At 52.0% G+C, this 26,785-nt stretch overlaps 2 protein-coding genes across 4 annotated transcripts; one reads left to right on the forward strand and one right to left on the reverse strand.

The window, feature by feature from the left end:
* Positions 1-1,398: 1,398 nt before the first annotated feature.
* Tmem160 (transmembrane protein 160) lies at positions 1,399-4,107 on the forward strand. The gene is made up of 3 exons (NM_001106227.1): positions 1,399-1,787; positions 2,754-2,846; positions 3,771-4,107. Exons 1-3 carry the CDS (start codon positions 1,580-1,582, stop codon positions 4,034-4,036), a joined length of 567 nt encoding a protein of 188 aa, NP_001099697.1. The 5' UTR covers positions 1,399-1,579; the 3' UTR covers positions 4,037-4,107.
* Positions 3,344-24,839, reverse strand: Npas1 (neuronal PAS domain protein 1). Of its 3 annotated transcripts, NM_001107479.2 has the most exon segments (12): positions 4,326-4,918; positions 7,577-7,671; positions 8,823-8,970; positions 9,330-9,436; positions 9,813-9,970; positions 10,184-10,299; positions 11,166-11,337; positions 12,792-12,881; positions 12,999-13,072; positions 22,560-22,795; positions 23,479-23,656; positions 24,632-24,767. In NM_001107479.2, coding segments are annotated over 11 exon segments (1,788 nt in total). In that variant the 5' UTR covers positions 23,601-23,656; positions 24,632-24,767; the 3' UTR covers positions 4,326-4,448.
* Between the last annotated feature and the right edge of the window lie 1,946 nt (positions 24,840-26,785).

A 26,785-nucleotide genomic window follows, 5' to 3' on the forward strand; every position in this document is an offset into this window, starting at 1 on the left:
ATGGCCACAGCCTCATTCAGGACGGACAGAGGTAGCTGGGGCAGTGTGGTCTCAAACACCAAGATCCTATGTGAGGAGCCACTCCTGAGCTGAGAAAAGACAAGAGACACAGATACCTAGTGTGCCTTGCTGATGTCTGTGGGACTATTTTATAGAGAGAGGCCTTCTGACAGCAGAAGGAAGTGGCAATGAATAAAAGTGAAAGAATAAAAAATGCAGCCGAGAAGTCAGTTTAGAAATGCTAAAATGCTATCTCACCCCTAAGAAGCCCTAAATACCTCAAATTCCAGACCCTGCTCTCTGCCAGTAAGTAGGTAAAAGGTCACATTTCTTGAGCCCGCTCTCTGTATGGAACTAGGTGGAAGGGCGTAAGATAGGCCCCTCAGGCTCTTGATGCAATGAAATGATTGGTTTGCGATGTGCGGGCTTTGTTGTAAACCGTATAAAAGCTGTCCGGATTCTGCACCCGGGGTCCGCAGCCCTCTACCCCTACGTGGCGTAGGACTGTGGACCCCAGCGTGCTTGGAATAAAAGTCCTCTTGCTGATTGCATCGAATTTGGTGTCGGTGGTCTTTGGGGACGAGCGGATCTTTGGTGGTGGTCCTTCCGGTCCAACAGAAGGACTAAAGTCCATCCCAGAGGGCAACAAGACAGCCCATGGGGTGGCCCTAAAAATTGGGCGCCTCACATCCTTGATTGCCCAGGAGATCCCATACTCTGACCAGACAGAAGATGTGATCTGGGCCAAACACCTGTCCTTGTCTAGGTGTCATAAGAGATGATGGAGGACAGCTGACTACAAACTAATTGTGCCTGAGGAAATAGGTAAAAGCATACTGAAAAAGATCCATTATTCTTCACACATAGGATCCCAGAGAACGCAGGACTCAGTCCACCAGTCCTACATCATAATTAAAGATGCCAATTTGAAAACAGGGTCTTTGCCAGGTCTCGAATCTGTTGCTTCTGCCCTCTCATCTGCTTCTCTGCCGTCTCTTTTCCATTAAACACTCTCTCTGCCACTATTACTAAGTTTGATTCCCAGTACCGGGGGTTAGAGCGGTAATAATGTTTTGGAAAGAGTGTAAGGGCAGGAATGAATTTTCAGAAATGGCATCTTATTAACATCTGCATAAAAGAAAAACGGAAGAGGAATACGACAAAATAGTTGTGTGTCCTCTTTAGTGAGGTAACTGGCAGTTGTTTCCGTGAGTTTACTAGAGTTTTGCAACTAGTTTAAGCAACTAATACAAATTTTGTTTCCCGGCTGTGGAGAGCAGTAATTTTTTGAAACTGCAAGTCCCAGCAGACATTGCTCCATACCCTCTTGCAGGTCGAACAGCTTGCCGTGCATTGATCTCTGGGATTTGTAGTCTGATGACAAAAATAAGGTGGGTCACACACTACCGGCACATATAACTGAGGTGGAGACACAGCCAGATACACCAATAGGTATTGCGTTCCGGGATTGAGTTGCGGGCAGATCACCAATGGCCGCGTCGTTTCTCATGAGTGATGTGACTTCCAGCCTACAGTAGGTCCGTGGGGCGGAGCGCGTGTCGCGGCCCCATTGCGAGCCATGGGAGGCGGCTGGTGGTGGGCTCGGGTCGCGCGCCTTGCCCGCCTGCGCTTCCGGGGGTCTCTGCAGCCGCTTCAGCGGCCCCGCAGCGGGGGTGCACGCGGGTCCTTCGCCCCCGGCCACGGTCCACGCGCAGGAGCCTCGCCGCCCCCGGTGTCCGAGCTGGATCGAGCGGACGCTTGGCTCCTCCGCAAGGCACATGAGACAGGTCAGTGGCAGGGGCCGGGGTCGTTTGCGATACAAGTAGAAGGACACTCCCTGTGTGCACGTGGGAGTGGGCGGCGAGAGTAAGGCAAGCATCTGCTGGGAACAGGGCCTGTGCTCAGCGGGGGCAGCTTGCTCATGTGAGCGCAGGGAAACAGTGTTGGGGGGTGGGTAGGAGATTTTGCAGCCTGGCCGCATAGGGCACCATCTTTTGGGTCCTGGCTAATGGGGTTCAGCAGGGATTAGGGGGCGGGGGTGTTACGGTTAGGAGAAGTAGCTGGCAGCACCACACTTCCTAGGTGAGAGACCGTTCCAGAGGCAGCTGGGAGGGAACAAGTTTGCCTGCGACAGGGGTATCGGTTAGGATTGCAGACAGAGGGGACCACTTGGAATAAAACAAGAGTGTGGCTACCCGCAGAAGAAGGGGAAGTTCTGGATTGGACCAGCGCTTAACCAATGGTAGAGAAGGTGGCTGCTGATTGGAGGGAGAGGTGATCTGGGCTGCAGGGGGAGGAATCTCAAACAAGGCATTGGTTTGAGAGCCTGAAGCCTGGCTGGTATAGGATGGGGCTAATAGTGGGAACAACCATTTGGCAACACTCGGACTTGAACGGTGAGGAGATGGTGGATGAGACCATGCCAGGTAGGAGCGGTTACCACGGAGGGGAATGAGGAGGCTAGAGGCAGGCCTCTGTGGAGAAGTTTGTCCCAGAGGTCTGAGGGAGAGAGAGGGAAGACCACAGGATGCACAAGTGAGCCAACTTGGGAAGACTCTATCCTCAGACTGAACGTCTTCAATTCATGCTCTAGATTTTGAGTGTCTGGGACAGAAGGGTAAAGAAAAAGGACTTGAATGGGACTTCCCATAAGGGATGCACATCTAGAATACTTTTGTGGCTGTATAGGGTGAGAGGGGATCTAGGAAACAGGGCTTGGCTGATACAGAGCTCCACCCTCCAACTCCCTGCAGCTTTTCTCTCCTGGTTCCGAAATGGACTTCTGGCATCAGGCATTGGGGTCATCTCCTTCATGCAGAGTGACATGGGCCGGGAAGCTGCCTATGGTGAGTACAGAGCATCCCCTATGGGAAATGGGGAACCCTACCCCTTTTCCTCCAGTTCTGAGTCCTCCTACCCTAACAGTTGTAAAAGGAGAGCACTCCCTTTTCTCTTGCCTCACTGATGTAAGCCCCTCTTACACCTCCTCCATCGGCATTGTGAGGAGTCCTCCAGACAGTGTCCAAGTGGCCTTGACTTATGTGTACACCTTTGTCTACACACCCAGACCAGACCCTTTGGATATTAGATTTCACCTCCAAGTCCCAGATACTTGCCTTTACAAAAACTCATGTATTTGAGCCCTTGTCTGCCTTATTTATTTATTGTTTTAATGAGGAGGAAACTAGCCTACTAAAGTGCTGTATCACTGAGCTACACGTCCCCAGCCTTTTGCTGGTGAATATTTTAGCCATGTGCTCTACCCCCAGCCCCTCACTGGGGGATTCTAGTCAGGGCTCTACCACTGAGCCACGCCCCCAACCCCTCATTGAAAGATCCAACCTTTTTGATTTTTTAAGATTTATTTTTATTTTATGTGTATAAGTGTATATGGAGACCATGTGATTTCCTGGTACCCATGAAGCCAGAAGAAAGCACCAGAGCCCATCAGACTGGAGGTACAGATGGTCATGAGCCACCATGTGGGTTCTGGGAACTGAACTCAGACCATCTGCAAGAGCAAAGAGTGCTCCTAACCTGGGAGCCACACCCCCACCCCATGCCCCACTCCTGCCGTGTTAATTTGAGACAGTCTAAGTTGCCCGAGTAAGCCTTACATTAGCTGACACTCCTCCAGCCTCACTGGCTGATGTTAGAAGCCTTGCTCGGCCCTGTGCTCGTACTGACTCATCTTCCCCACCCATCACCCTGGTAGCCCCTTGGGATACCCTGGACCCTGTAACTATTGACTACTGCTCCTTCTTCCACAGGCTTCTTCCTGCTGGGTGGCCTATGCGTGGTGTGGGGCGGAGCCTCGTATGCGGTGGGTCTGGCAGCACTGCGGGGACCCATGCAACTGTCGCTTGCTGGTGCTGCCGCTGGTGTAGGGGCAGTGTTGGCTGCCAGTCTGCTCTGGGCTTGCGCAGTAGGTCTCTACATGGGCCAGTTGGAACTGGACGTGGAATTGGTGCCTGAGGATGATGGGGCAGCCAGTACGGAAGGCCCAGATGAAGCGGGCCGGCCACCCCCCGAGTAAACAGCAGGGCTGTGGGGACTGGCTGGGCCTGATGACTGGGACATTAAAACCTGACCCTTCAGCAGTTCAAGACTCTTGAGTGATAGCTCCTGTTATCTGGGGAGGTGGGACGGGGAGAAGAGGTCAACCAATGGGGATGAAGCAAGATGGTTCAGTGGGTAAAGGCACTTGCTCCCAAGCCTGAGTTTGATACTCAGGGTCCACGTTGTAGAAGGAGAGACCTAATTTCCATACCATACCACACATGGCCACACATACGAGTAAATAATAATTTTAAAGGAACAAGAAATTGCAATCACGAGAGGCCGAATCCCTGAGGATGGAGCCCCTCAGGAAGTGGTGTTTAATTCTCAAGAATGACTCCAGCACTTGATCTATGCCTCAGGTTTGGCCCTCCGGTGTTACACTGTTTTCAGTCTCCCTTTCGCTGCACCCTAGTACCTGTGGGCCCCGGATAGGGCAGGCCCAGCGTAGGGTAAAAGGCCTCTGGAAGCGAGGGGCCTGGACCCAGCCTGTGCAGATGTGGATACATCAGGCTTAACTCTGCAGGGCCATAACGGATGGTGCCTGGGGTACACAGGCCTCGCACAACGGGTGGCAGGAAGCCTGCATGAAGGAGGGCAGGCGAGGGGTCTCCAGGAGTTGTCAAACCCCACGGCAGTACTGGATCATGCTTCAGGGCCCCTGCTCTAATGACAGAAGTGAATTCCGGCCGAGGCGGAGCCGGTGGATCCGAGACCTCTTCCTCTCCACTGTCTTCTGAGCCTCTAACTTCCTTCGGGCTGGCCTCCACTTTGATGCGTTTGCCTCGGGCCTGAGGGTCCTTGTCCTTGTCCTGTTCCACAGGCACAGTCTGTTTCCGCTCAACTGGAGGCTCTTCCTCTGAAGAAGATACTTTATATTTATTCTTTGCAGAGCTCTACTGCTAAGCCACGCCCACAGCCCCTTACAGCCTGTACCCACGGAAAGGGAGAGGTCAAGATAAATGCACTATCACTGAGCCAGGCCCCCAGCCCCTCCCTGGGGGATTCTAGGCAGGGGCTCTACCACTGAGCCACACCCTCAGCCCCTCATTGGGGGATTCTAGGCAGGGGCTCTACCACTGAGCCACGCCCCCGGCCCATCACTGGGGGATTCTAGGCAGGGGCTCTACCACTGAGCCATGCTCCCAGCCCCTTAGTGATGGATTCTCCTCAGGCCTACTGTTGAGCCAGATTCTAAGCCTTCTTTTGGCTTTCCGTGTGTGAGTGAAGGTATGGCGGTGAAACATCAACACTGGCGCACTCCCTTATCACTATCATCATCGTCATCATTATTACTGCGCGGGAAGGTATGAGCCAGGTCAGAAGACAGCTGTGCCGAGTCGGGTTTCTATTTCTACCTTCATGTGGGTTCTGAGGATCAAACTCAGTCATCGGGTTTGGGTCGTTACCTACTGAGCCATCCCGGCAGCCGCATTTGTAACTGCTCTGTATGTGTGAGTGTGGGTGCACGGGCCCCATGATACACACATGGAGGGCACAGGGCAAGGCATTTCTATTTGATGAGCATTTCGCTGGATTATTGTTCTTTGAGACAGAGACTTACTGAACCTAGAGCCCATATGTTTCTGACTAGGCTGATTGGTCAGCAAACTTCTGGGATCTACATGTGTTCCCCCCCCCCCCCCAACACTGCGTTCACTCAGATCTTCTAAGGGTGATGGAGATCCAAACACAGGTCTTTTGTTTGCTTGGGTTTTGGTTTTGTTTTCGACACAGGGTTTCTCTTGTGTGCCTGAAACTCACTCTGGAGACCAGGGTAGCCTGGAGCTCACAGAGATCCACCTGCCTCTGCCTCCCAGGTCCTGGGATGAAAGGTGGCTGTGTACCACCACCCAAGCCACACTCAGGGGTTTATGTATGCACAGCAAGCCCTGTGTACACTGGGTCACCTCCCCAGACCCTTTTACTCTTTGAGACATAGTCTGGCTAAGTTATCAAGGCTAAGCGTGCCTTGGCATCTCGCTGTCTCAGCCTCCCAGTAACTGGCACTGTAGTCCTTCACTACCACGCCAGCCTTGGAGGAGACTTCTGAAGGCATGAGTGTGTCCCCAGCCCTTGCCCTTGAAGTATAGGCATAGCGCAGTAGGCCTGCAGTTCCCAAGCCCCAGTGGTCTATCTCCCTTCGGGTACACAGTAGGCACCTCCCACAGCACCGCTAAGATCCATCCAGCCCTGACGCTCCAGTAAAGCCTAGACCGAGATCCCAGCTAGACCTCTATAGATAATGGAACTCTCCAGCACGCCCTCCCTTCAGCCATAGAACTTTGATGATACTGGACACATCTCCTCTGTGTTGTCCTGAGAGACAGCCACTGGCCACAGGTTTCTGGTTACAATCTGAAATATGGCGGGTAATTTGAGGATGAAGATGTTTGACACTCCCCCTCAGCCCCCCAGACAGGGTCTCACAATGTAGTTCTGGCTGGCCTGGAACTCGCTCTGTAGACAAGGCTGGCCTTGAACCGGAGATCTGCCTGCTGCCGCCTCCCAACTGCTTTGATTAAAGGTGTGAACCCTCATGCTCTGCTTGACTGTGTTGTTTTTTGAGGTATGGTCTCACTGTGTAGCCCCCCAGTCTAAAACTCATTGTGTAGACCAGGCTGGCTTCAAACTTACAGAGCCTGCCTGCTTCTGAGCGGTGGGAATGAAGGCTTGTCCTGAGACAGCCGCTCCCCACCCCAGCGGTTTTTCATATTTAGAGAACTGTTATTCAGATTGTTTAAATTTGTTTCGTGTGTTTGAGTGCTTTGCCTGTACGTGTGTCTGTCTTCTATCACCTCTGGGAGCCAGGAGAGAGAGCATTAGATCCACTGGGACTGGAGTCACAGATGGCTGTGCCTCACCACAGGGGTGCTTGGAATTGAACCCCAGCCCTCTGCAGGAGCAGTCAGTGCTCTTTATTTTATTTATGTGTATGTGTGTTTTGTCTAAGTATGTCTATGTACCACATAAATGCCTGATGCCTATAGAAGACAGAAGAGAGCATCGGGTCCCTGAGAACTGGAGATATGGGTGGCTCTGAGCCCTGAGGGTGCTGGGAATGAAACCTGAGTTCTTTGCAAGAACAAGTGCCTGAGGGACATTTTGTTTTTCTTGAGACAAGAGTCTGTGTAGCCCTGACTGTCCTGGAACTCACTCTGTAGACCAGGCTGGGCTTGAAGTCACAGAGATCCTCTTGCCTCTGTCTCCCGAGTGAGACAGGGTCTCTCAATCAACACTGAGCTTGCAAATTCAGCCTCAGGAGCCCTCTGGCCCCACCTTCCCAGCACTGGGATCACAGACTTGTGTTTTGCACCTGGCTTTTCTTTATAAGGGCTACACCCATGTCCTCAAGCTTTCCTGGCAAACACTTTACTCTTCCAGTCATCTCCCCAGCCTGAAGGACATTTAACATCAGCTGTTAATGTAAACAGTCACATGGGTTGGCTTCTGCAATGGGTAGTCCCAGCAGCCCCTCCATCTTCCCTGGGTGTAGAATGGGAAGGGATTAGCTTACTTGTGGGCTCTGGGCCTGGGCTGGATGACTCCTCCTGAGACACAATGGCTGGAAGCTGGAAGGCATCCAGGGGTGTTTGACCACCTTCAGCATGGCTGGGGACAAGATGATGGAGCTGAAAACCAGGGGTCTTGGGACAACAGTAAGTATAGACATTTTCCAGTATGGAACGTGTGAACAATATCCTGTGGCACTAAAATTTTCTATCAGACCTATAAACTCCTAGTTGGACACGGACGCACACACGCACACGGCACACACACACACCTTGAATTAAACCCAAGAGCCTCCTATGCTCTAGACCTCTACCACTGAGCCACACCCCCAGCACTGGGGGATTCTAGGCAGGGGCTCTACCACTGAACATTCCTTATTGAGACAGAGTCTCCCCAGGTTTCCCAAAGTGGCCTTGAACTTCCCATTCTGCCCCAGTCTTTCTACTGGCTGGATCCAGAGGACCAAGCACAGTTCCAAAATATATTCCCAGCTGAGTTCTCCTTGCTGTGGCAAACCTGGGCCACTGTCAGCCGCCTCGTGTTACATGGGGATCCTCTACCCGTGTCATCGTTACCTGCGTCTCTTTGATCTAAATCACCTGCTCCCATCTCGGGTCCAAATCAAATCAGCGCAAGAAAGGGGTAAATGGCACCTCCCTCTCTCCCTGCATCTCTTAAACCATGCCCCAGCCTCCTCTTGTTCTCCAGTCCCTATTTTTTCCCAGTCTGCACTCAGAGGAAAGAAGGGTTTTTCCAAAAGTACGGATTTGCCTGTGACCCCCTCCAGACATAACACCTTCAATAGTTCTCCAGTGATCACGAGATAAAATGTCCTGCTGCCATTTACAGCCTCCCCTGCCCCCCCACACACACTGTGCTCCGGCCCCAAATGCTCTGTTCCTCCCTGGGCAGCTCAGGCTGTAGACCTGAGGCTTATCCGTTCTGTGCCCTCAGCTCACAACGCGTGTATGTCGCACCACTCTCGTTCTCCCTGTATAGAGTCCGCTGTGGCTCCCCAGTGCTCTAGAGTCAAACTCACACTTTCCACCGGAGGCACACCACACGAGCGTTCTCGCCCTGCCTACATCACAGATATGTCTCCTCCCAACAGAAATTCCTCTCCGTGTCAACCAAGAGAGGCCATTCCATACCTAAACCTCCTAGGTTCTTTTCCCTTCATGTCTACAGAGCCCTCCCTTAAAAGCCCTGGCTGGGATGGGGAGCGGCTGCCGCGATGGGCCACCTCTCACCTGAGCACGTGACTGACCCACAGCACGTGATGCTCCCCAGCACTCTTCCCGTTCCCGGCCACAGTGGCTACAGACTGCAGCCACACGAAGCCCCCCGCACGCTGCAGCCAACGGTAGTAACCAGTCACCACCTGCCCTTTGTCCAGCACTGGTCCATCCCAGGGGAGCAGAGAGCCCAGAGGGGTGGGGAGGGTCAAGGCAGGTGGGCAGGAGACAGGCAGAGGCAGCGAGAGTGGGGAGAATGGAGAAAGACAGAGAAAGGCACAGAGGTAATCAGAGACCCAGAGGTACCCCAGCATTGGTCAGAGACCCCTCATACCCCACTTGCTGCCCCCTCCCCCGAGCCATGGCTCAGCCTCTTTGTTGCTTTCTGTTCGGAACAGCTCCCAGGAGCTGCAGTGCAAGCAGAGATTCGGGTTAGCCCTGAAGAAAGACTTCCAGGGAACAGGGAAGCAGGGTCATTCGTGTCTTTGTGGGGCGGGGAGAGGGTACAGAAGTGTGCCTCACGGTCCAGATGGCTTTGGCGGATCCTGGTCACATCCTGTCCGTGGACAAACTGATAGCAGCTGCGTCCCACCAGTTCTGAGGGCCCCATGTCCATATGGTCGCTCACTCTGGAGGACACAGCAAAGAAAGGGAAAAGGAGCTGGAGACATTGGGTGTCTGGAGACAGCAGCGCTGGCTTTGGCGTTCCCCAGGGTCCACACCGTTTTGCAGTCCCATCCTCTGAGCCTCAGTTTCCTTCTGTGAAATGGGCATAGTAATAATATAGGTGAAGGAAAGGATGAGTTACGGAGGTGAGAAATGGACAAGCTTGGCCAGGGAGCCGGGGCCACGCCCCCTTCTCCCAGGCACCTTTGCCATCTCCCTTGCCCTCTCTCCTCCCATAATTCCCCACGGCCCCAGACTAAAGGCCCAGGATTGACTGATCTGCACATATCCCCAGGTTTTCAGTGGACCCCCCCTTCCCTCCCGCCCTTACCCCGGTACCTGCTCTCACAAGCAAGGATGGTGAGGCCCAGGCTGAGGCGAAACACAATCATGTGTCCATGCAGAGGCAGCTCAGCCAGCGGGGCTGGGGGCAGCGTGTGTCCAAGGGCTACAAGACCCAGCGCTCGGGCCCTCAGGCGTCCTGTCACATGAATGACCTGTGGAAGGTGGGGTTGTCTGGGGAGGTGGCAGGTGGGACTGCTCTGAGGCAGGAGGACTACAGCCAAGTCAAAGTTTCACCAGTTCTACCTGATACCCATAGATCCCTTGGCCCAAGGAAAGCTTTGAGTGTCTCCCAGTTTCTGTTCTCAATATCCTGTATCCTGGGATATAGCTGGCACACAGGAGGGAGAAAGACAGCTCATACCCACCTTGTACCCCGAGGCTTTGACATTCAGACCCCTCTTGGTGAGGGTAGACTTCATTCGGACAAAGAAGGACCGCTCCTGGACCCGGAAGGCAGGGGATGCCTCGGTGGGGCTGGCTTCTGAGGCAGAACAAGAGGGAACCATTATAGAGTTTTCCAGAATCCTGTCATCTCAGAACCAGCCTCAGTGTGGCCACTCCAGACAAGTCAGATGCATCTAATGGCCTCACAGGTGCACTGGTAAAACAATCTCTCCTCATGGGGCAGCCAGGTCCAAGGTCAGATGAGCCCCTCTTTCCTGCTCAGAAGCCATTTCTCAGTTCTGCTCCTCAGGCATCAGCTGGCCCCAGGCTGGAGCAGCCACCTGTGACCCACAGAGGACAGGCCAGGGGGCTGGGCAGTGGTGGCACAAGCCTTTACCTCAGAGCTCAGGAGGCAGAGGCAGGAGGATCTCTGAGTTCAAAGCCAGCCTGGTCTACAGAGTGAGTTCTAGGACAACCAGAGCGGTTATACAAAGAAACCCTGTCTCAAACAAATAAACAACAACAACAAAACCCCAAACAAACAAAAGAAAAAAACAAAAAAAAAATCAACAAAAAGAACTGGCTCCTGAAAGTTAAACACACAGCACATACAAACAATTAAAAAGATGAAATAACTGGGTGACTTGGGACAAGTAATCTGATCACTCTGTGGGGTTAGGGCCCAAAGAAACATTTAAATGTGCGCACGTGTACACACACAAAGCGCTCAGACTTTTTCCCACTTCCATGTAGCAGCTCAAATTTTGGTGTGTTTTGGCCATTCTGGGGAACCAGGCAAGTTCAGACACCCTAGTGTCACTGCCTTAAGTTGTCATGACCCGTTTCTTTTTTTGTTTTGTTTTTACAAAATCTCGTTTTGTAGAGTGTAGTATGTTGAACACAAACACCAGGATCTACCCTCAGGCTTCATTCGCTGGCAAGTTGGGGATTCCTGGAAATTACCAATCTCGGGGGTGTCCACCAGCGAGGAGGAAGACGACGAGGAGGAAGTGGAGGACACAGAAGGCGGCGTAGGGGGGCCAGTGGTTGCGGCCCTCAGTCCAAGTTGCTCTAGGACCTCCGAGTGGTCCCCAGGATGGATGTAGTCGAAGACGCTGCTGCCCGTCAGCTCCACCTGCCGGTGATGGAGGGGAATGCAGGAGCGCGTGAGCGCAACAGCTGAGGCTGGACTTAGCCTGCTCGCCAACCCTCAAGTGCACTTCACACCAGGCTTGTTTTTTTCTTAGAAGTTTCCTGCTTTTTTAAATTATGGAGGGAGAAGCTTTTGTTTGTTTGGGTTGTTTTTTTTTTTTTGCATTTTTTTTGGTTCTTTTTTTTTTTCGGAGCTGGGGACCGAACCCAGGGCCTTGCGCTTCCTAAGTAAGCGCTCTACCACTGAGCTAAATCCCCAGCCCCGGGTTGTTTGTTTTGAGACAGGGTCTTACTTTCATAGTTCTTGTTTTTTTTTTAAATTCATTTATTTTATATAGACCAAATTCATTCATTCAAATTCATTAATCTGCCTGCTTGTACCTCCTGAAATTCTGGATTAACGGTATTTGCTGCAACACTTGGCCCCCTTTGTTTTTTTTATAGATAGAGGCTTGCTAGGTAGCCCAGGCTGGCCTCAGACTTGTGGTGGTCCTTCTGCCTCAGCCTCCCAAGTGCTGGAAATTACATCAAGTCCGACAGTTTCCAATTCTGTAATGAGTTCGAGTCTTGGAGATTGGCCTCTCAGATCTCACATGGATCCCATGCCAGGCCTCCTCAGTACAGCCTCTAGCTTTCTGCACGGATCATGCTCCGATTCCACAGTGAGCCTCTGACCTTCAGGCACCATTTAAAACTCTCCTGAAAGCTGCCAATCCAACCACGGCAATTCTTACTCAGAAATCCACCATGCCGTCTTCCACTGTCCCTCTGCTTGGGTTGAGTGATCTGTCTTCCTTTAACCTTCATCCTTCATCCTCTCTGAAGTCCTCACCACCATGCCCCCCTGCTCTGCCCACACAACCATCTCATCCACCTTACTTTGTCACCTACACATCTTAGTTTTTGAGACAACTTTATATAGCCTAGGCTACCCTGGAACTTCTGATCCTCCTGCCTCCACCTCTCAGATGCTGGAATTTAATGTATAGGTTTATACCTCACCATCATGCCTGGTTTATGTAAGGAGTCCAGGGCTTTGTGGATACTAGGTGAGCATTCTATCAACCAAGGTGCAATCCTGCCCCAGCCACAATGGTTTGAATCCCAGGACCTCCGGGATGCTACACAAGCAGCACACCGCTGAATCACACCCTCACTGAGCTCAGCCCCTCGCTGAGGGAGATTCTAGACAAGCACACATAGCTGTAGAACTACATCTCTAGACCAAATTTTCATTTTGAGACCAGGTCTTGCTAAGTTTCACTGGCTGGCTTTGAACTTGTGGTCCTGCTTGAGTCCTCCCAGCATGTGTCAGACTGCGTGGGGTTCCAAGGAAGGTTGTCTGTTCTTTATGTTGGGTTTAGTGATACCAGAAGAGAGCAAGGGCATGCATAGGCCAGGCAGTAAAGATGGCAGCCTACTGCCGGAGGTTCTTACCTGTGAGAGACCCAAGTAGATGGACACTGTCTCTGAGATGTAGAGGAATTTCCCTTCCTGGTTCAAGGCGAACACGAAGCCATCCAAGGACTAGAGACAAATGGAGCAGGTGTAGGAAGGGAACTGACTCAGGAAAAGTAATGCTATTCCTAGATGCTACCACCAGGTGGCAGCACAAAGCAGCAGGCTAGGAAGGAAGGGCCTCACCTGTAGGATGTGTCCACCTAGGTGTTGCTCGAAGACTTCAGACACCAGAGCCACAGCGCCTCGGCGACCTGGGGCTGGGGACAGAAGGAGGACAGTCAGGGCCTCGTGGTCCGGTTCACTGCTCTGGGCAGCCCTTAGGGACCCAGTCACTCTTAAACTCCCAGCCAGCCACTATAGAGAACCAGCTCACCGGAACGCTGTTCCCTATGAGACTGAGTGACAGACATTGAAAAGAGGGATTTGTTCACTCCCTTATTCTTTTACATACCCAAACAGAAAGCTCTCGAGTACTGCTGTTCGCAGGTCCTATACAGTACAGGCAGTCCCGGTGACGAGAACAGCGTGAACTGTCCTCACTGGGCCCTGAAGCCCAGGTTCAATGACTAACCCAAGGCTGGTGGTGAAGGCCTGTAACTCCAACTACTTGGCAGGCTAAGGAGAAGAATCAAGAACCAAAGACCTGCCTGGGGTACATAACAGACGAGTTCCTATCTCAAACGTTGAAAAGAGGGCTGTCAATATAGATCACGATAAAGCCCCTGCCTAGAATCCCCCAGGGAGGGGCTGGGGGCGTGGCTCAGTGGTAGAGCCCCTGCCTAGAATCCCCCAGTGAGGGGCTGGGGGGCGTGGCTCAGTGGTAGAGCCCCTGCCTAGAATCCCCCAGGGAGGGGCTGGGGGCGTGGCTCAGTGGTAGAGCCTCTGCCTAGAATCCCCCAGCGAGGAACTCCAGTAGAGTACTTGTCTAGCATTCACAGGCTCTGGATTCAATCCTCTGCACTGAAGAACAATAACAAAAGACAGGGGGGGAAAAAAAACGAAATTATGAGAGTGAGAAGTCGGATTCTCTTGCACTGCAAGGTGGAATGTACACAAAGAGAGTAGCTGAAGAAAACGGGTTGGTGATTCTCCAACAAATAAAATGAGCTATGATGGGAGCCTCTGGCAACCACTTCACAACCTAACAAACTGAAGCCAGGTATAGTGAGGAGTGCTGTATGGCGAGAACAGCATTACACGAAGCCAAGAAAAATCCCCCAATGCCCATCCTCCAAGAATGGATAAAAACGCAGTAGATCCCCTGGGAGGACTCTAACCTAACTGTGAAGGAGACTGAAGCCTTGATCTGTGATGGAAAATTATGAAAGTAGACAGGCACACAAGGCCAGTGATCCCATGTCTATGAAATGTCTAAAACTGGCAAATCGATGGGAACAGAAAGCAGGTCTGTGCTTGCCAGCGCTGGGGAGGTGGCTGCTTCGTGGCTGTGGGACTATGCAGTAAATAGTGTTGATTTGGATACTTTAAAATAGCCTTAAAAAAGGGGGGGGGGCTGGAGAGATGGCTCAGCGGTTAAGAGCACTGACTGCTCTTCCAGAGGTCCTGAGTTCAATTCCCAGCAACCACATAATGGCTCACAACCATCTGTAATGAGATCTGATGCCCTCTTCTGGTGTGTCTGAAGACAGCTACAGTGTACTCATAAAATAAATGAATAAATCTTTAAATAAAACCAACCAAACAAAACCAGCCTTGTTTACACAGCAAGTTCCAGGCCAGTCAGGCACAGGTGAGACCCTGTCTAAAAGCCAGCATGGGGGGAGGTGTGGAGAACCGGCTGAGTGGTTAAGAGCACACACCAGCCGCTCTTGCAGAAAGACCCAGGCTGAATTCTTTGGCAGCTCACAGCAATCTGTACCTCTAGTCTCAGGGATTTGATGCCCTCTGCTGGCCTTTGTCGGTACTACACATCTGTGCTACACGCCTATAAATGACTTTTTTTTTAAAGATTTATTTATTTATTTTGTATATGAGTACACTGTAGCTGTCTTCAGACACACCAGAAGAGGGCATCAGATCCCATTACAGATTGTTGTGAGCCACCATGTGGTTGCTGGGATTTGAACTCAGGACCTCTGGAAGAGTAGTCGGTGCTCTTAACCACTGAGCCATCTCTCCAGCCCCCTATAAATGACTTTGAAAGTAAGTTGTTGAAATGGTTTAGTGGGTAAATACATGTACCATCAAACCTGAAGATCTGAGTTTGATCCCCAGAATCAAACGATGCGATGAGACTTGACTCTCACAAACTGTCCTCTGACCTCCACATGTATGCTGTGTCCTGCCCACACACACACACACATGAACACATAAACAATATAAGTTTTTAAAAAGCTACTGATTTTACTTTGCATAAATTTCGGATGAAAATTTTAGTTTCTTTGAAATAGTCTCAATAAATAACCCAAATTTGACTCAATTTTACCATTCTCCTGCCTCAGTTTCCTGAGAACTACACTTACAGGGATGCATCCCAAGACCTGAGTACAGGGTTTCAGCTTTCTTTTTTCAGTACTGTGGATTGAACCCAGAATCTTGCACATATTAGGCAGTTACTTTCCCACTGAGCCACACCCCCAGCCCCTCACTGGGGGATTCTAGGCAGGGGCTCTACCACTGAGCCACGCCCCCAGCCCCTCACTGGGGGATTCTAGGCAGGGGCTCTACCACTGAGCCACACCCCCCGCTCCTCACTACGGAATCCTAGGCTGGGGTGCTGGCACTGAGTTCCTCTCCTGCTGATATTTTGTATAGTATAGTATACCATAACAGAGACATATATAAAACAGAGTAACTTTCGCAGAGATAAAGACACATACAAAGGAGAAACTTAGAATTTCAGAGAGACATACGTTCTGAGACAGATGTCCCCCACCCCCAGTCAGGACTCCTGGATGCCATCCACACCACCCATGGCTGTAGTAGACGATACCGATACCCTACCCCCGCACCCCAAAAGAGATCTGAGCACTCTGTCAGTGACCTTCCCTCTGTTAGGCTGAGGGCCTGGAGTCACCTCTTCCTCTTGTGTCCTCTTTAAATGGGTTTGCTGCAGGGGCCTGAATCCCTAGACTACCAAGCATCTTGGGAGCATGAGGAAGGAAAGCAGGGAGTGAAGTAGGAGTGGTGCTATTCCTGGGCAGGCCCTGCCACCCCTGTTCCTCAGGACTCCCCCAAGTTGGCTAGGCTGTCAGAGTCTATCCCAGACCTCCCTAGATCCACTCCCCCCATCTGACTGTTGTTTCTCTTGCTTCCTCCCCATCTGAACCTCCAGGAACAATAAGTGTGGGGGGGGTGATGGGGACCCCTCCCCTGAAACCCAGCTCCAAGCAGCCCTGTGACAGGCAGGAACAATGCTGCCTGCTAATTGTGGCAATTTTCCCCTGTCATTTTTGCTAATTCCTTCATTTTCCCTCTCCGGGGATCAGCCCGGGTCAGACTGAGCCGCTGCAATTAACAGCATTAATGGGCGTGCTGGGGTGGGGGTGTTCAGGGAGAGAGCTTGGGGACCTGCTGCCCCGCCCCGCAGATGACCCACCCCTGCCTCAAGGATCCCCAAGGTGTGTTCAGGATTGCCGGCTGATGTCTTGGTACCCCCATTTTCTACCTCCACAAACCTACCTGCTCCCTTTTCTTCCCACCCACAGCCCCTGTCCATGTCCCAATTCAACAGGTGTGTTCCACCTTCACAGCTGCCCCCCTCCCTGGAAATCCGAAGACCCTGAAAATCACCTATTCAGTTAATCTCTTATTCAGCTAATAAACATTTGTCAGGCAACACTGGAGTGGGGGTGGTAGGAGACTGAGGTGGGTGGGGAGAAAGGAACTAGGGAGACCCATGGGTGGAGAGAGGGTAGGCTTAGAAAAGGGAGGACAGGTAAGATCCCTACCAAGTTTCAGGGGGTTCCCTCCTTTCCCATCCTATGAGTCTCCTGTCTTGTGTCCTTAGTGAGTGGAAGGGGAGTCGTCCTAGCACTCAATCGTCCGTCAGCATGGGGTTCGAGTGATGCCCAGGGGACCTCAACCTGTTGTGAGAATTACCTCTCTCTCTCAAGACAGTTTTTTTTTTTTCCTGTGTAGCCCAGGCTGTTCCGAAACTCACACTGTAGACCAGGCTGGCCTCGAGCTCACAGAGATCCCCTTGCCTCTGCCTTGCCCCAAGTGCTGGGAGGTGTGCACCCCCACCGCCCTGCTGGAGCTCACCATGCATCCAAAGATGATCTTGCACTCCAGATCCCCCTCTCTTCTCTTCTTGCACACTGGGGTTGCAGGTCTGCACTGTGCCTGGTTTGTCTAGTGCTGGGGGCGAAACCCAGGGCTTCCTACATGCTAGGCAAATGCTCTACCAACCGAATCCCAACCCCAACCCCGTGCTGAGGGCAGCTGGGTTTTGTACACCAAAGGCTTCCAGGGCCACAACAAAGAGGAATACAGTGGTGACTAATACATCACCAGGAGAAATGCTAATGTGCGAGTTTAGAACATTCCTAAGAGTTTCTGGGGTTCCCTCTTCCTCCTCCTTCTCGCTTCCCCATTTCCTTTCTCAGTTTATCCCCCCATTCTCCCTCACAGTCTCCTTCTGCTTCTAGCCTGCCCTTTGCTCCAGTTTTCTGCCTGGCCCTTCTCCCCCCTGACTTCTTCACTCCTTCAACTCTCAGTTCAAAGGTCCCTTCCTCCTGAAGTAGTGTCCTACCTGGAGACTAAGACATCACCTCACCCGACCACAGTTTGTTGAGCATTTCCTGCATTCCCCAACATTGTTTTAGCTCAGTGTACAACTGGGGGAGAGGGCTGGGGAGATGACCCAGCTGGGAGAGCATTTGCTACGCAAGTGTGGAGACCTAACTCGAGTCCCCAGAACCCATGTGAAGCATAGCAGTGAACACTGTAACTCATTATTCCTACTGGGAAATGAGAGATGGCAATGGAAGACTCCGTAGGAGCCTGTGGGCCAGCTGGTCTACCCTGTGCTGCACTGACCAATAAACAGACTTAGCTCAAGAAAAGCAGGAAGGCTAGGGTTGACACCTAGTCACACACACACACACACACACACACACACACACACGCACACACACACATTCACGAATTCTTGCACACATACTCACGTGCTTGCATGCACATGCACACACTTATAAAGAATAATAAAAGGACTGGATGGATGTTTCAGCAGTTAAGAACACAGACCACAGGGTTGGGGATTTAGCTCAGTGGTAGAGCGCTTGCCTAGCAAGCACAAGGCCCTGGGTTCTGTCCCCAGCTCCGAAAAAAAGAAAACAGAAAAAAGAAAAAAGAAAAAAGAAAAAAGAAAAAAAAAAAGGGGCTGGAGAGATGGCTCAGGGGTTAAGAGCACTGACTGCTCTTCCAGAGGTCCTGAGTTCAAATCCCAGCAACCACAGGGTTGGCTCGGAACCATTTGTAATGAGATCTGATGCCCTCTTCTGGTGTGTCTGAAGACAGCTACAGTGTACTCATATACATAAAAAATGAATAAAAAAAGTTTAAAAAAAGAACACAGACCACAGGAATAGTTTGGTCCCCAGAACCCAGCTTGGGTGGCTTACAACCACAGGTAACGTCAGCTGCAGGGGATTCAACACCCTCTGGCTTCCAGCAGCTGCACACACATGGCGCACATATACACATACAGGCACAAACACATACACATACAGTTTTTGAAAACTTTAAAACACGGAAAAAAGAAGCCAGTGGTGACATATGCCTTTAATCCTAGCACTTGGGAGGCAGAGGCAGGAGGATCTCTGTGAGTTCGAGGCTAGTGTGGTCTACAAAGCGAGTCCAGACAGCCAGGGTTGCTTACACCGAGAAACCCTGCCTCAAAAAGTAAAATAAAACAAACAAATAATGCCCCCCACCCAACACACTCTGAAGCTCCTGGATAACCGTCATGTTTTATAGACTGAGGCTTAGAGGCAGGACCAGAATCCAAGGTGGGAGCCTGCTATATAGTCAGGGAAACAGGCCTTCTGGGTAAGCAATCCTAAACCAACCGGGCTGACAAGGACACACCATCCTTCCAGCCATAGCTATCTGAGGGGCCCTAGGCCTGGTTACTGTCTTGTATCAACCAAGGCCTCAGTTCTCTTCCCAGAGAGAGAGAGAAAGAAGAAGGGAAGAAGGGGTGGGGAGAAAGAGAGAGAGAGAGAGAGAGAGAGAGAGAGAGAGAGAGAGAGAGACCACTCCTTATCACACAGTGTAAATCAAATGTGCTCCGCCCCTCTCGCCTTGTCTGTCCGCATGGGTCAACAGACTCGGGGAGAGTTACCACTGTCCAGTAATAAAAATCACAAATTAACTAAGTCTGTTTCTTTAGGGTCCTCATCTTCCCTTCTGGTGGGGTTGAGAGCCGGAGAGGTGGCTCAGAGGTTAAGAGGACTGGCTGTTCTTCCAAAGGACTCAGATTCAATTTCCAGCACCCACATGGTGGCTCACAAACATTTTTGGAATGCAGTCCCCAGGTATCCAATGCCTTCTACCAGCCTCCCTGGGCACCAGGCACGAAAGTGGTGCACAGACATGCATGCAGACAAAACACCCTTGTATAATAATAATAATAATAATAATAATAATAATAATAAATAATCAAAGCTTAAAATACAAGGTTAGAGAAACAGATGAATAGGGAATAATCTAAAAGAAAAGATAAAACAAAACAAAAAAAAAAACCCTTATCAGCCCAGACCCTGAAGGAATGGCAGGTGTGCCAGTTAAAAAGTGAGCCAAAGCAGACAGATGTGGTGGAGTTTAAATTTAATCCCAGAAGCAGAGGAAGGCAGATTTCTGTGAGAAGAGAGTTCTAGGCCATCTAGGGCGGCACAGAGAGACCTTGTCTAAAAATAAATAAATAAAAAATAGATAAAAAAGCTTAAATCCAAGGTCACTGAAATAGGTCAGTAGGTAAAACCTGCATACACACACACACACACACACACACACACACACACACACACACACACACACACACACACCAAAAAACTTTTAGGGGAGTCGAAGAGCTGGCTCAGCAGTTAAGAGCACTCACTGGCTGCTCTTCCAGAGGACCCGGGTTTGATTCCCAGAATCCACATGGCAGCTCACAAGTGTGTGCAGCTCCAATTTCAGGGGGATCCAGTGTCCCCTTCTGGCCTCCCTGGACACCTGTGGACAGGTGCATTCAGGCAAAACACCCAAACACATAAAATAAAAGCCTCTTAGAAGATGAACTAGGTAGCCGCCATCTTTCCCCTTTGGCCCTCAGTTTCCCAGGGCCTCCAGTCCAGTCTTCAGAGAGCTCCTTTGTGTGTAGATTAGCAGGGGCCTAAGTTTTTGGATCTGCTTGTCTGGAGACTCGATGCTGAGCCACCCACGCGCGCTCCTGACCAGGTGGGCATTGTGGAAGTAGCCGAGAGACAGCCCGGGAGCTATGACCAGCGTGAGACTCTATCTCTTGAAGCTTCTGGATGCCCCTCCAAGTGTTGGGGGGCTGGACACCGCCAGGGCTCTCTCAGCCCCCCTTTCCCTCCCTGGGGCTCCAGGACAATAGACAAGATGTTTATCCCCCGCCGGCACACATGTTGTTCGCTGTAATGACAGTAATCAGCCTCGCTAATGCGGCATTCTCTCAGCGCCAGTCAATTCGCCTAATTACCGCCTGGGAAGCCGGATTATTTAAATTTAAATGGTGATTTATTGCGGGGCTTAATCAATGCTATTTTCTATCCCCCCACCTCCTCTCTGGATACCAGGGCAGGAAGGGAATAGGAGCCCTCTCCAACCCCATTCTAAGGACCCCACTCTTCCGGAGTGTGTGTGTGTGTGTGTGTGTGTGTGTGTGTGTGTGTGTGTGTGTGTGTGTGTATGGTTTCTTCACCTGTGACCATATATAACACTTTCGCTGTCCTGTAATGCCAGTTAAGCAGGGATAAATAAACTAGAATGGTGAAAGTCTAATATTCTAGACATCAGCAATCAAAGGTGGGAAGAAAAATGAGATATTTATGTATATGTTGATGCCTTATATATTCTACATTTTTGCAAATTATAGATTACAAATTTTCCCTTACTGTGTCACACCTGCGTCTACAAGGGACTCTTCACTTCATTTCTTTTTCTCCTTCTATTAATCTTTTTTGAGCCCAGGCTGCTCTAGAACTCACTATGTAGCTAAGAAAGAGCTTGTTACAATTACAGGCCTGTGCTTCTGTGCCCCCTTGTTGGAATGTGTTTGTTTGTTTGTTTGTTTGTTTGTTTGTTTCTGAGACTAGGTCTCTTTCTGTAGCCCTGGCTGATCTCGAACTCCATATATAGGCTGGACCTAAACCCTCAGAGATCTGCCTGCCTTTGTCTCTCAAGTGCTGGAATGAAAATGCCACCGTGCCTGGCCCCTTTTCCTTTTTGTTTTGAGAAAGAATCTCACTATGTGGCAGAGGCTGGCTTCATATTCATGGTGATTCTTCTGCCTCAGCCTCAGGAGCACCAGACCCAGGCAGAGGAGAACTCTGGTCTACTGTGTTCCTGCTAGGTCCTGGGCACTCACAATGGTATCACACATGGAATCGACTCTCCACAAACAGCAGGCTGACACAGGCTGCATAGCGAAGGCTGCCTGGCCCTTTGCAGGGAGCTCCAGTTCATCAGTTTCTGGTCAGACTGATGGATGGGGGAGGACGGTGATGGTCACTCCTGTTTCTTCTTTCTTTCTCTCTTTCTTTTCCTTTGAGACAGGGTTTCTTCTCTCTGTAGCCCTGCCTGTCCTGGAATTCAGTCTGTAGACCGCTGGCCTGGAACTCACTGAGATCTACCTGCCTCTGCCTCCGCCTCTGCCTCTGCCTCTGCCTCTGCCTCCTGAGTGCTGGGGTTAAAGACAGTGCAGCACAGGAAGAGGGGAGGCACCTTCCTGGGGCCGCAGAGCTGGGGTGGTGGTGGTGGTGTCAGGATGGACACACAGCTAACGTCACCAAGGAGAACGTTCCTGATGACCTGTCATCCTCCCCAGGCCATCTTGTTACCTCCTCACCCCAAATAGGAAATTCAGGTCCCCCCCCCCACTGCCCCCCCCCCGTTTTCTGCATTCCCTGGAGTTCCACAGGCCCATTCAGGAGCCAATCCTTACTGGTTGAGTGGAGGCCTTGGGGGGGGGTTGTTGGGGTGCACTGCATAGTTGGAAATTTCTTTTGTAGCAATACTGGTTCATCTCATCTAATAAATATAATAGCCTTTGCTGTGTGTGGCAGCACACCTGTCCTCCCAGCATTGAAGATATGGAGGCAGGAGGATCCCAAATTCAGGGCTAGCCTCTACTACATATCAAATTCCAGGTCAGGCGAGTCTACAGGAGGCACTGTCTAAAATTCAAGAGCCAAGACAGGGTGGTGGTGCTCACCTTAAGCCCAGCACCCACAGGAGCCAGAGGTAAGTGTGCTGGAGGCCAGCCAGGTGCACATATCAAGTCCCAGACTAGCCTACAAAGTAAGGCTGTCTCATCAAACGACAACAATAATAACCACCACCTTTTCTAGTGATACAGATTGCCGCCAGGTTCTGACTTAGGTCAAAAGTTTATAAAACCCTCAACTTTTTGTCCCCTCGAGAGCGTAAGTTACCAGGTAAGAAACCACAAAAAGTCTGGTGGACTCCCCAGAAGCCCGGCTTTCTCAATCCTGTCCCCAAGGCTGGGAGTGGAGCAGCAGAAGAGGATTTGGCAACATGAGCATGCGCACTCACCGAGGCCAGCGGGAGGCCCGACGGCCCGCAACCCCCAGGGAGGCGCTCCCAGAGCCGCAAACCGACGCAGGCGGAGGTATGTGACGCTAAGACGCACTATGGACGCCTTGTCCAGCTGACTGGAGATGGCACCGGGCAGAGGGAGCAACTTGGCCAGCTCGAAGAACTCGAGATTTTCCTTTCCGCGCCGCCAGCGCGCCGCGTTGCGGGACTTCTCTTTGCGCTGCGCCTGCAGGCTGGGCGGGCGGCGTGGAGGAGGTGTCAGTAAAAGGGTCCTGGAAGTGTGGTCCCAGCACTTCAGGACGTGGGGTAGACCTGAGTGCGAATTCTACATCTCTGCTGACTTTTGAGGACAGGGACAGAACCTTTATTTATTTAATAACAATAACGATAGTAATGATAATAATAATAGTCATTACTACAGTATTTGCGGTACTAGGGTATGAACCCAGAGCCTACCACTGAACTACATTCCTCAGGCTTTTGTTTTTTGCTTTTTGTTTTTTAGAGACAGGGGCCTCACAATGCACACCAGGCTGGCCTTAAATTTAGAGAGAGATTAGCTTGCTTCTGCCTCGGGAGCACTGAGATAAAAGGCGTGCATAACCACGCCCCGCTCTTGTTTTTGCCTTGAGATACAGTCTATTTTGCCCAGGCTGGCCTTGAACTGGCGAGCCTCCTGCTTCTGTTAGGATGTCAGGCCACGGAGCTGGAGACAGAACCTTCTCCTTGTCGGGGGTGAATTCGGAGCTGGGGAACTAAAAAAACAGAACTCAGCAATAAGAGAGGGTGACGAAGTCTAGACACAGGGTCAGGGCACGGACCCGAGGATGAATGTCATCTGAACGGCTGTGAACCCCCCCTTCCAACCCCTGCAGGCCTTCGGTGGGAGAGGCCATTTAGGGGCAGATTTGCTCACCAGGGTCCGGGAGGGGCCTTGACCATCAGCCCGGGCAGGAAATCCCAGGGGACGCCGGCTCCACGGCCTCCCCCGCACTTAACTTCACCTCGGCCACCGCTTCTGGGATAGGGGGTCGCCATCTCGACCGGGACTCGAGAATTCAGGCGCGAAGGAGTCGCAGGTGGGGCTCAGTTCCCTGGGGGAAGAATGTCTTGGGAAAGTGAGGTGCGTGCGTGTCCCCAAGGGTCAAACCAGGAGCTGGTTTGGATGCCTTCCTCAGTTTCCCCTTCCTGGGAAGCCGCGGTTCCCACCCTGGCGCTCCGGGTGAGGACGTGCCCCGCCGCCGCCTCCCCCGCGCGGCCCGCCAGCGCGCCCGCCTCACGCCCGCGCCGGGCCGGCTCCCGCATACCAATGGGCGCACGCGGCGCGCATACGGATCGGACCGGCCCGCGCGCTGCGTGCCAAGCATGCCCAAGCTGCGCTCAGGGCGGGCGCCTCACCGGGGCCCAGACACTCCAGGCTCCGTCCCCCCCAAAGCTCCCAACATCCGAAGGATCTGTCCCCCAAAGCCATCCCCAGAGTCACACTCCCCAGGTCTGCAGCTGCTCCCACTTCCTAGCCTGGGCTAAAGAGGCAGGGAGGACAGATGGACCCCACCCCAAGTTCTGCCCAGGAAGCACTCAAGCCCCTCGGGGTGGCGCCACCTGACCCGGTTACTAAATATTCCCAATCTACAACTTCCTCCCTAAAGACCAAGGCGTAAGACCATGGTCCACGACACCGCTGGTCACCGTGACTCCAGGATGGACGCGATACTCGGGGCCCAGGTACTGGAATTCAGATCCTCTAGAACCAGGGACGTGTCCATCTGGTTCTTTCCTCTTCACAATTAGGCGTCCAGAGCGATCATGTCCCCAGCATCCAGGTGGCCTCCAAGCCTCACCAAATCGCACTGACGTCTAGCTCCCTGAGCCTCTGTGACCAGGACCCCAACAACCATGCACCACTCTCTGGATCCCGGAGGTATAGGTGTCCGGATGCTGTGGCCTCCAGGTCGGCCTCCAGGTCACCAAGAGTCTCAGCCCCACATCCCAGCAGGACCCAGAAGTCTCCATTTCCTCCCGCCAAACCTTCAGGCGTCCCGCACCCGCAGGGATCCCGACAGGGTTACCTGGCCTCTGGGCGTGCTCAGGGCGCGGCGTGGGGCCGGCCGGGTGGCGTGGAGGGGCCGCTCCATAGACCCCGGGGCGCGCGGGCTGGGGAGCCCGGCTCTCGGCGCCCACGGCGGTCTCGCAGACTTCGAGACCACGGACAGCGGCAGCGAGGGGCGGTGCCTGGCTTCGCTCCGCCCACAGCGGCCCCTGCCTGCTGGATAGATCCTAGGCGGGTGTTGGCCTGGTGTGTCTGAGTACCCTCACCCTCTGACCACATCAAGAAGCTCCAGCATCAGCCTCTCTCCACCCTGGAGTCCCACCACGATCGCCAAATTCAGTTATACACCTCCCGCCCCAGGGCAGCCCCTTGGGACTCTTGGGGCAATCTGCATCATGGTTTAGTAGGAGGGGACACTCAGACATCAGTATCCCCTCTAGAGATGTAAATCCGGGCCTTTCATGATCTCCCTTCCTAAGTGAGAATTCCAGGACGCCATACTCCATTAGGATCAGGCCGTGGCCTGGGAATGACAGTCCTGGGCCCCTTGGTCTCATCTCTGTGCCTCCCCATTGGAACTAGAACCCCAACCTTTGGGCACCCACCTTCATAAATGAGAACGGAGAGACAGGGGGATGTGGTGGCACTCACTCGTTAATCCCAGCATATGGGACGCTGAGGCAAGAGGATTGCACAAGTTGGAGTCAAGCCTGGGTTATAAAATGAGTCCAGTCTGGGATCCAGGGTGAGATCCTGTCTCAAAAAATAGAATAAAGAGTGACTGGGCTGGGAGAATGGCTGAGTGCATAAAGCTTGCCGTGGAGGAGCGAGGCCAGCCTGAATACAAATCCCCAGAAACCACAGAAAGTCAAGGCAGCGCTGTGTGCCTGTCATACCAGCATTCCGATGGTGCGCGCGCAGCGCGTGATCCCGGGAAAGCCGGCAGGCCAGCTGGTTACATGGCAAGAGACTGCCTCAAACAAGGCAAGAAGACAAGAGATTGCCTCTGACCTCCACGTGAACTGCAACCATGGCATGCGTGTGAGCAGACGCGTGTACTCGGATTTTAAAAGGGGACTGACAAGATGGCTCAGGGGTAAATTGCTTGCCGCCAGGTCAGATGACCCGTTTGATTCCCAGAACACACCCGTAAGGAAAGAACCAACTCCCCGAGTTGTCCCCTGACCTCTAAACGAGTGTCATGACATCTGTGCACTCACAAAATGTAAAAAGAAGCCAGCCAGTGGTGGGGCAGGGCTTTAAGCCCAGCATTTAGGAGGCAAAGGCTGTTAGCTGGGAGTTCAAGGTCAGGCTGCTCTACAGAGTGGGTTTTAGGACAGCTAGACCTACACAGAGAAGGTCTGTCTGGAAAACTAGACCAGAGAACAACAACAAGCCCCAGAACAAACAAACGAAAGACAAAGGAAGGGGGTTCAGCAAGGTGGAAGCACTCCGGGAATAACAGGTCACCCAGGGAAGTAGGCCCCAAACAGAGAGGGCTGACGTGAACTGATACAGGCTTCCTGCCCGAGCTCAGAAGCATCCCGCCACCGCCAAGTCTTACTGTCACAGCTGAATTTAGCCTCTACTTTATTGTTTTTTTTTTTCCTTTTTCTTTTTCTTTTTTTTTTTTTTTCCGGAGCTGAGGACCGAACCCAGGGCCTTGCACTTGCTAGGCAAGCGCTTTACCACTGAGCTAAATCCCCAACCCCCTACTTTATTGTTTTGAGACAGGGTCTCACTTCATCCAGTCTGGCCTTGAGCTCTTGGTCCTCCTGACTCCCTCTCCCAAACACTGAGATCACAGGTGCGCACTGCCATGTGCTGTTGCTAAAAACAAACACACACACAAAAACGCTTTAATCCCAACAGGGGATACAGCCTGGAGAGATGGCTCAGAGGCTAAGAACACTGACTGTTCTTCCAGAGGTCCTGAGTTCAATCCCCGGCGACCACACGGTGTCTCACAGCCATCTGTAAGGGGATCTGATGCCCTCTCCTGGCCTGCAGGTGTACATGCAGATAGAGCGCTCATAAACATAACATAAATAAGGAAGCTTTTTTTTTTAAAGTCTCCAACTGTGGAGACAGTCCTGAAGATATGAGCCTACATAGTGAGTTCAATTGTGTGTGTGTGTGTGTGTGTGTGTGTGTGTGTGTGTGTGTGTGTGTG

This window comes from Rattus norvegicus, chromosome 1, assembly GCF_021556685.1.
Source record: "Rattus norvegicus strain SHRSP/BbbUtx chromosome 1, alternate assembly SHRSP_T2T, whole genome shotgun sequence".
Lineage (NCBI taxonomy): Eukaryota > Metazoa > Chordata > Mammalia > Rodentia > Muridae > Rattus > Rattus norvegicus.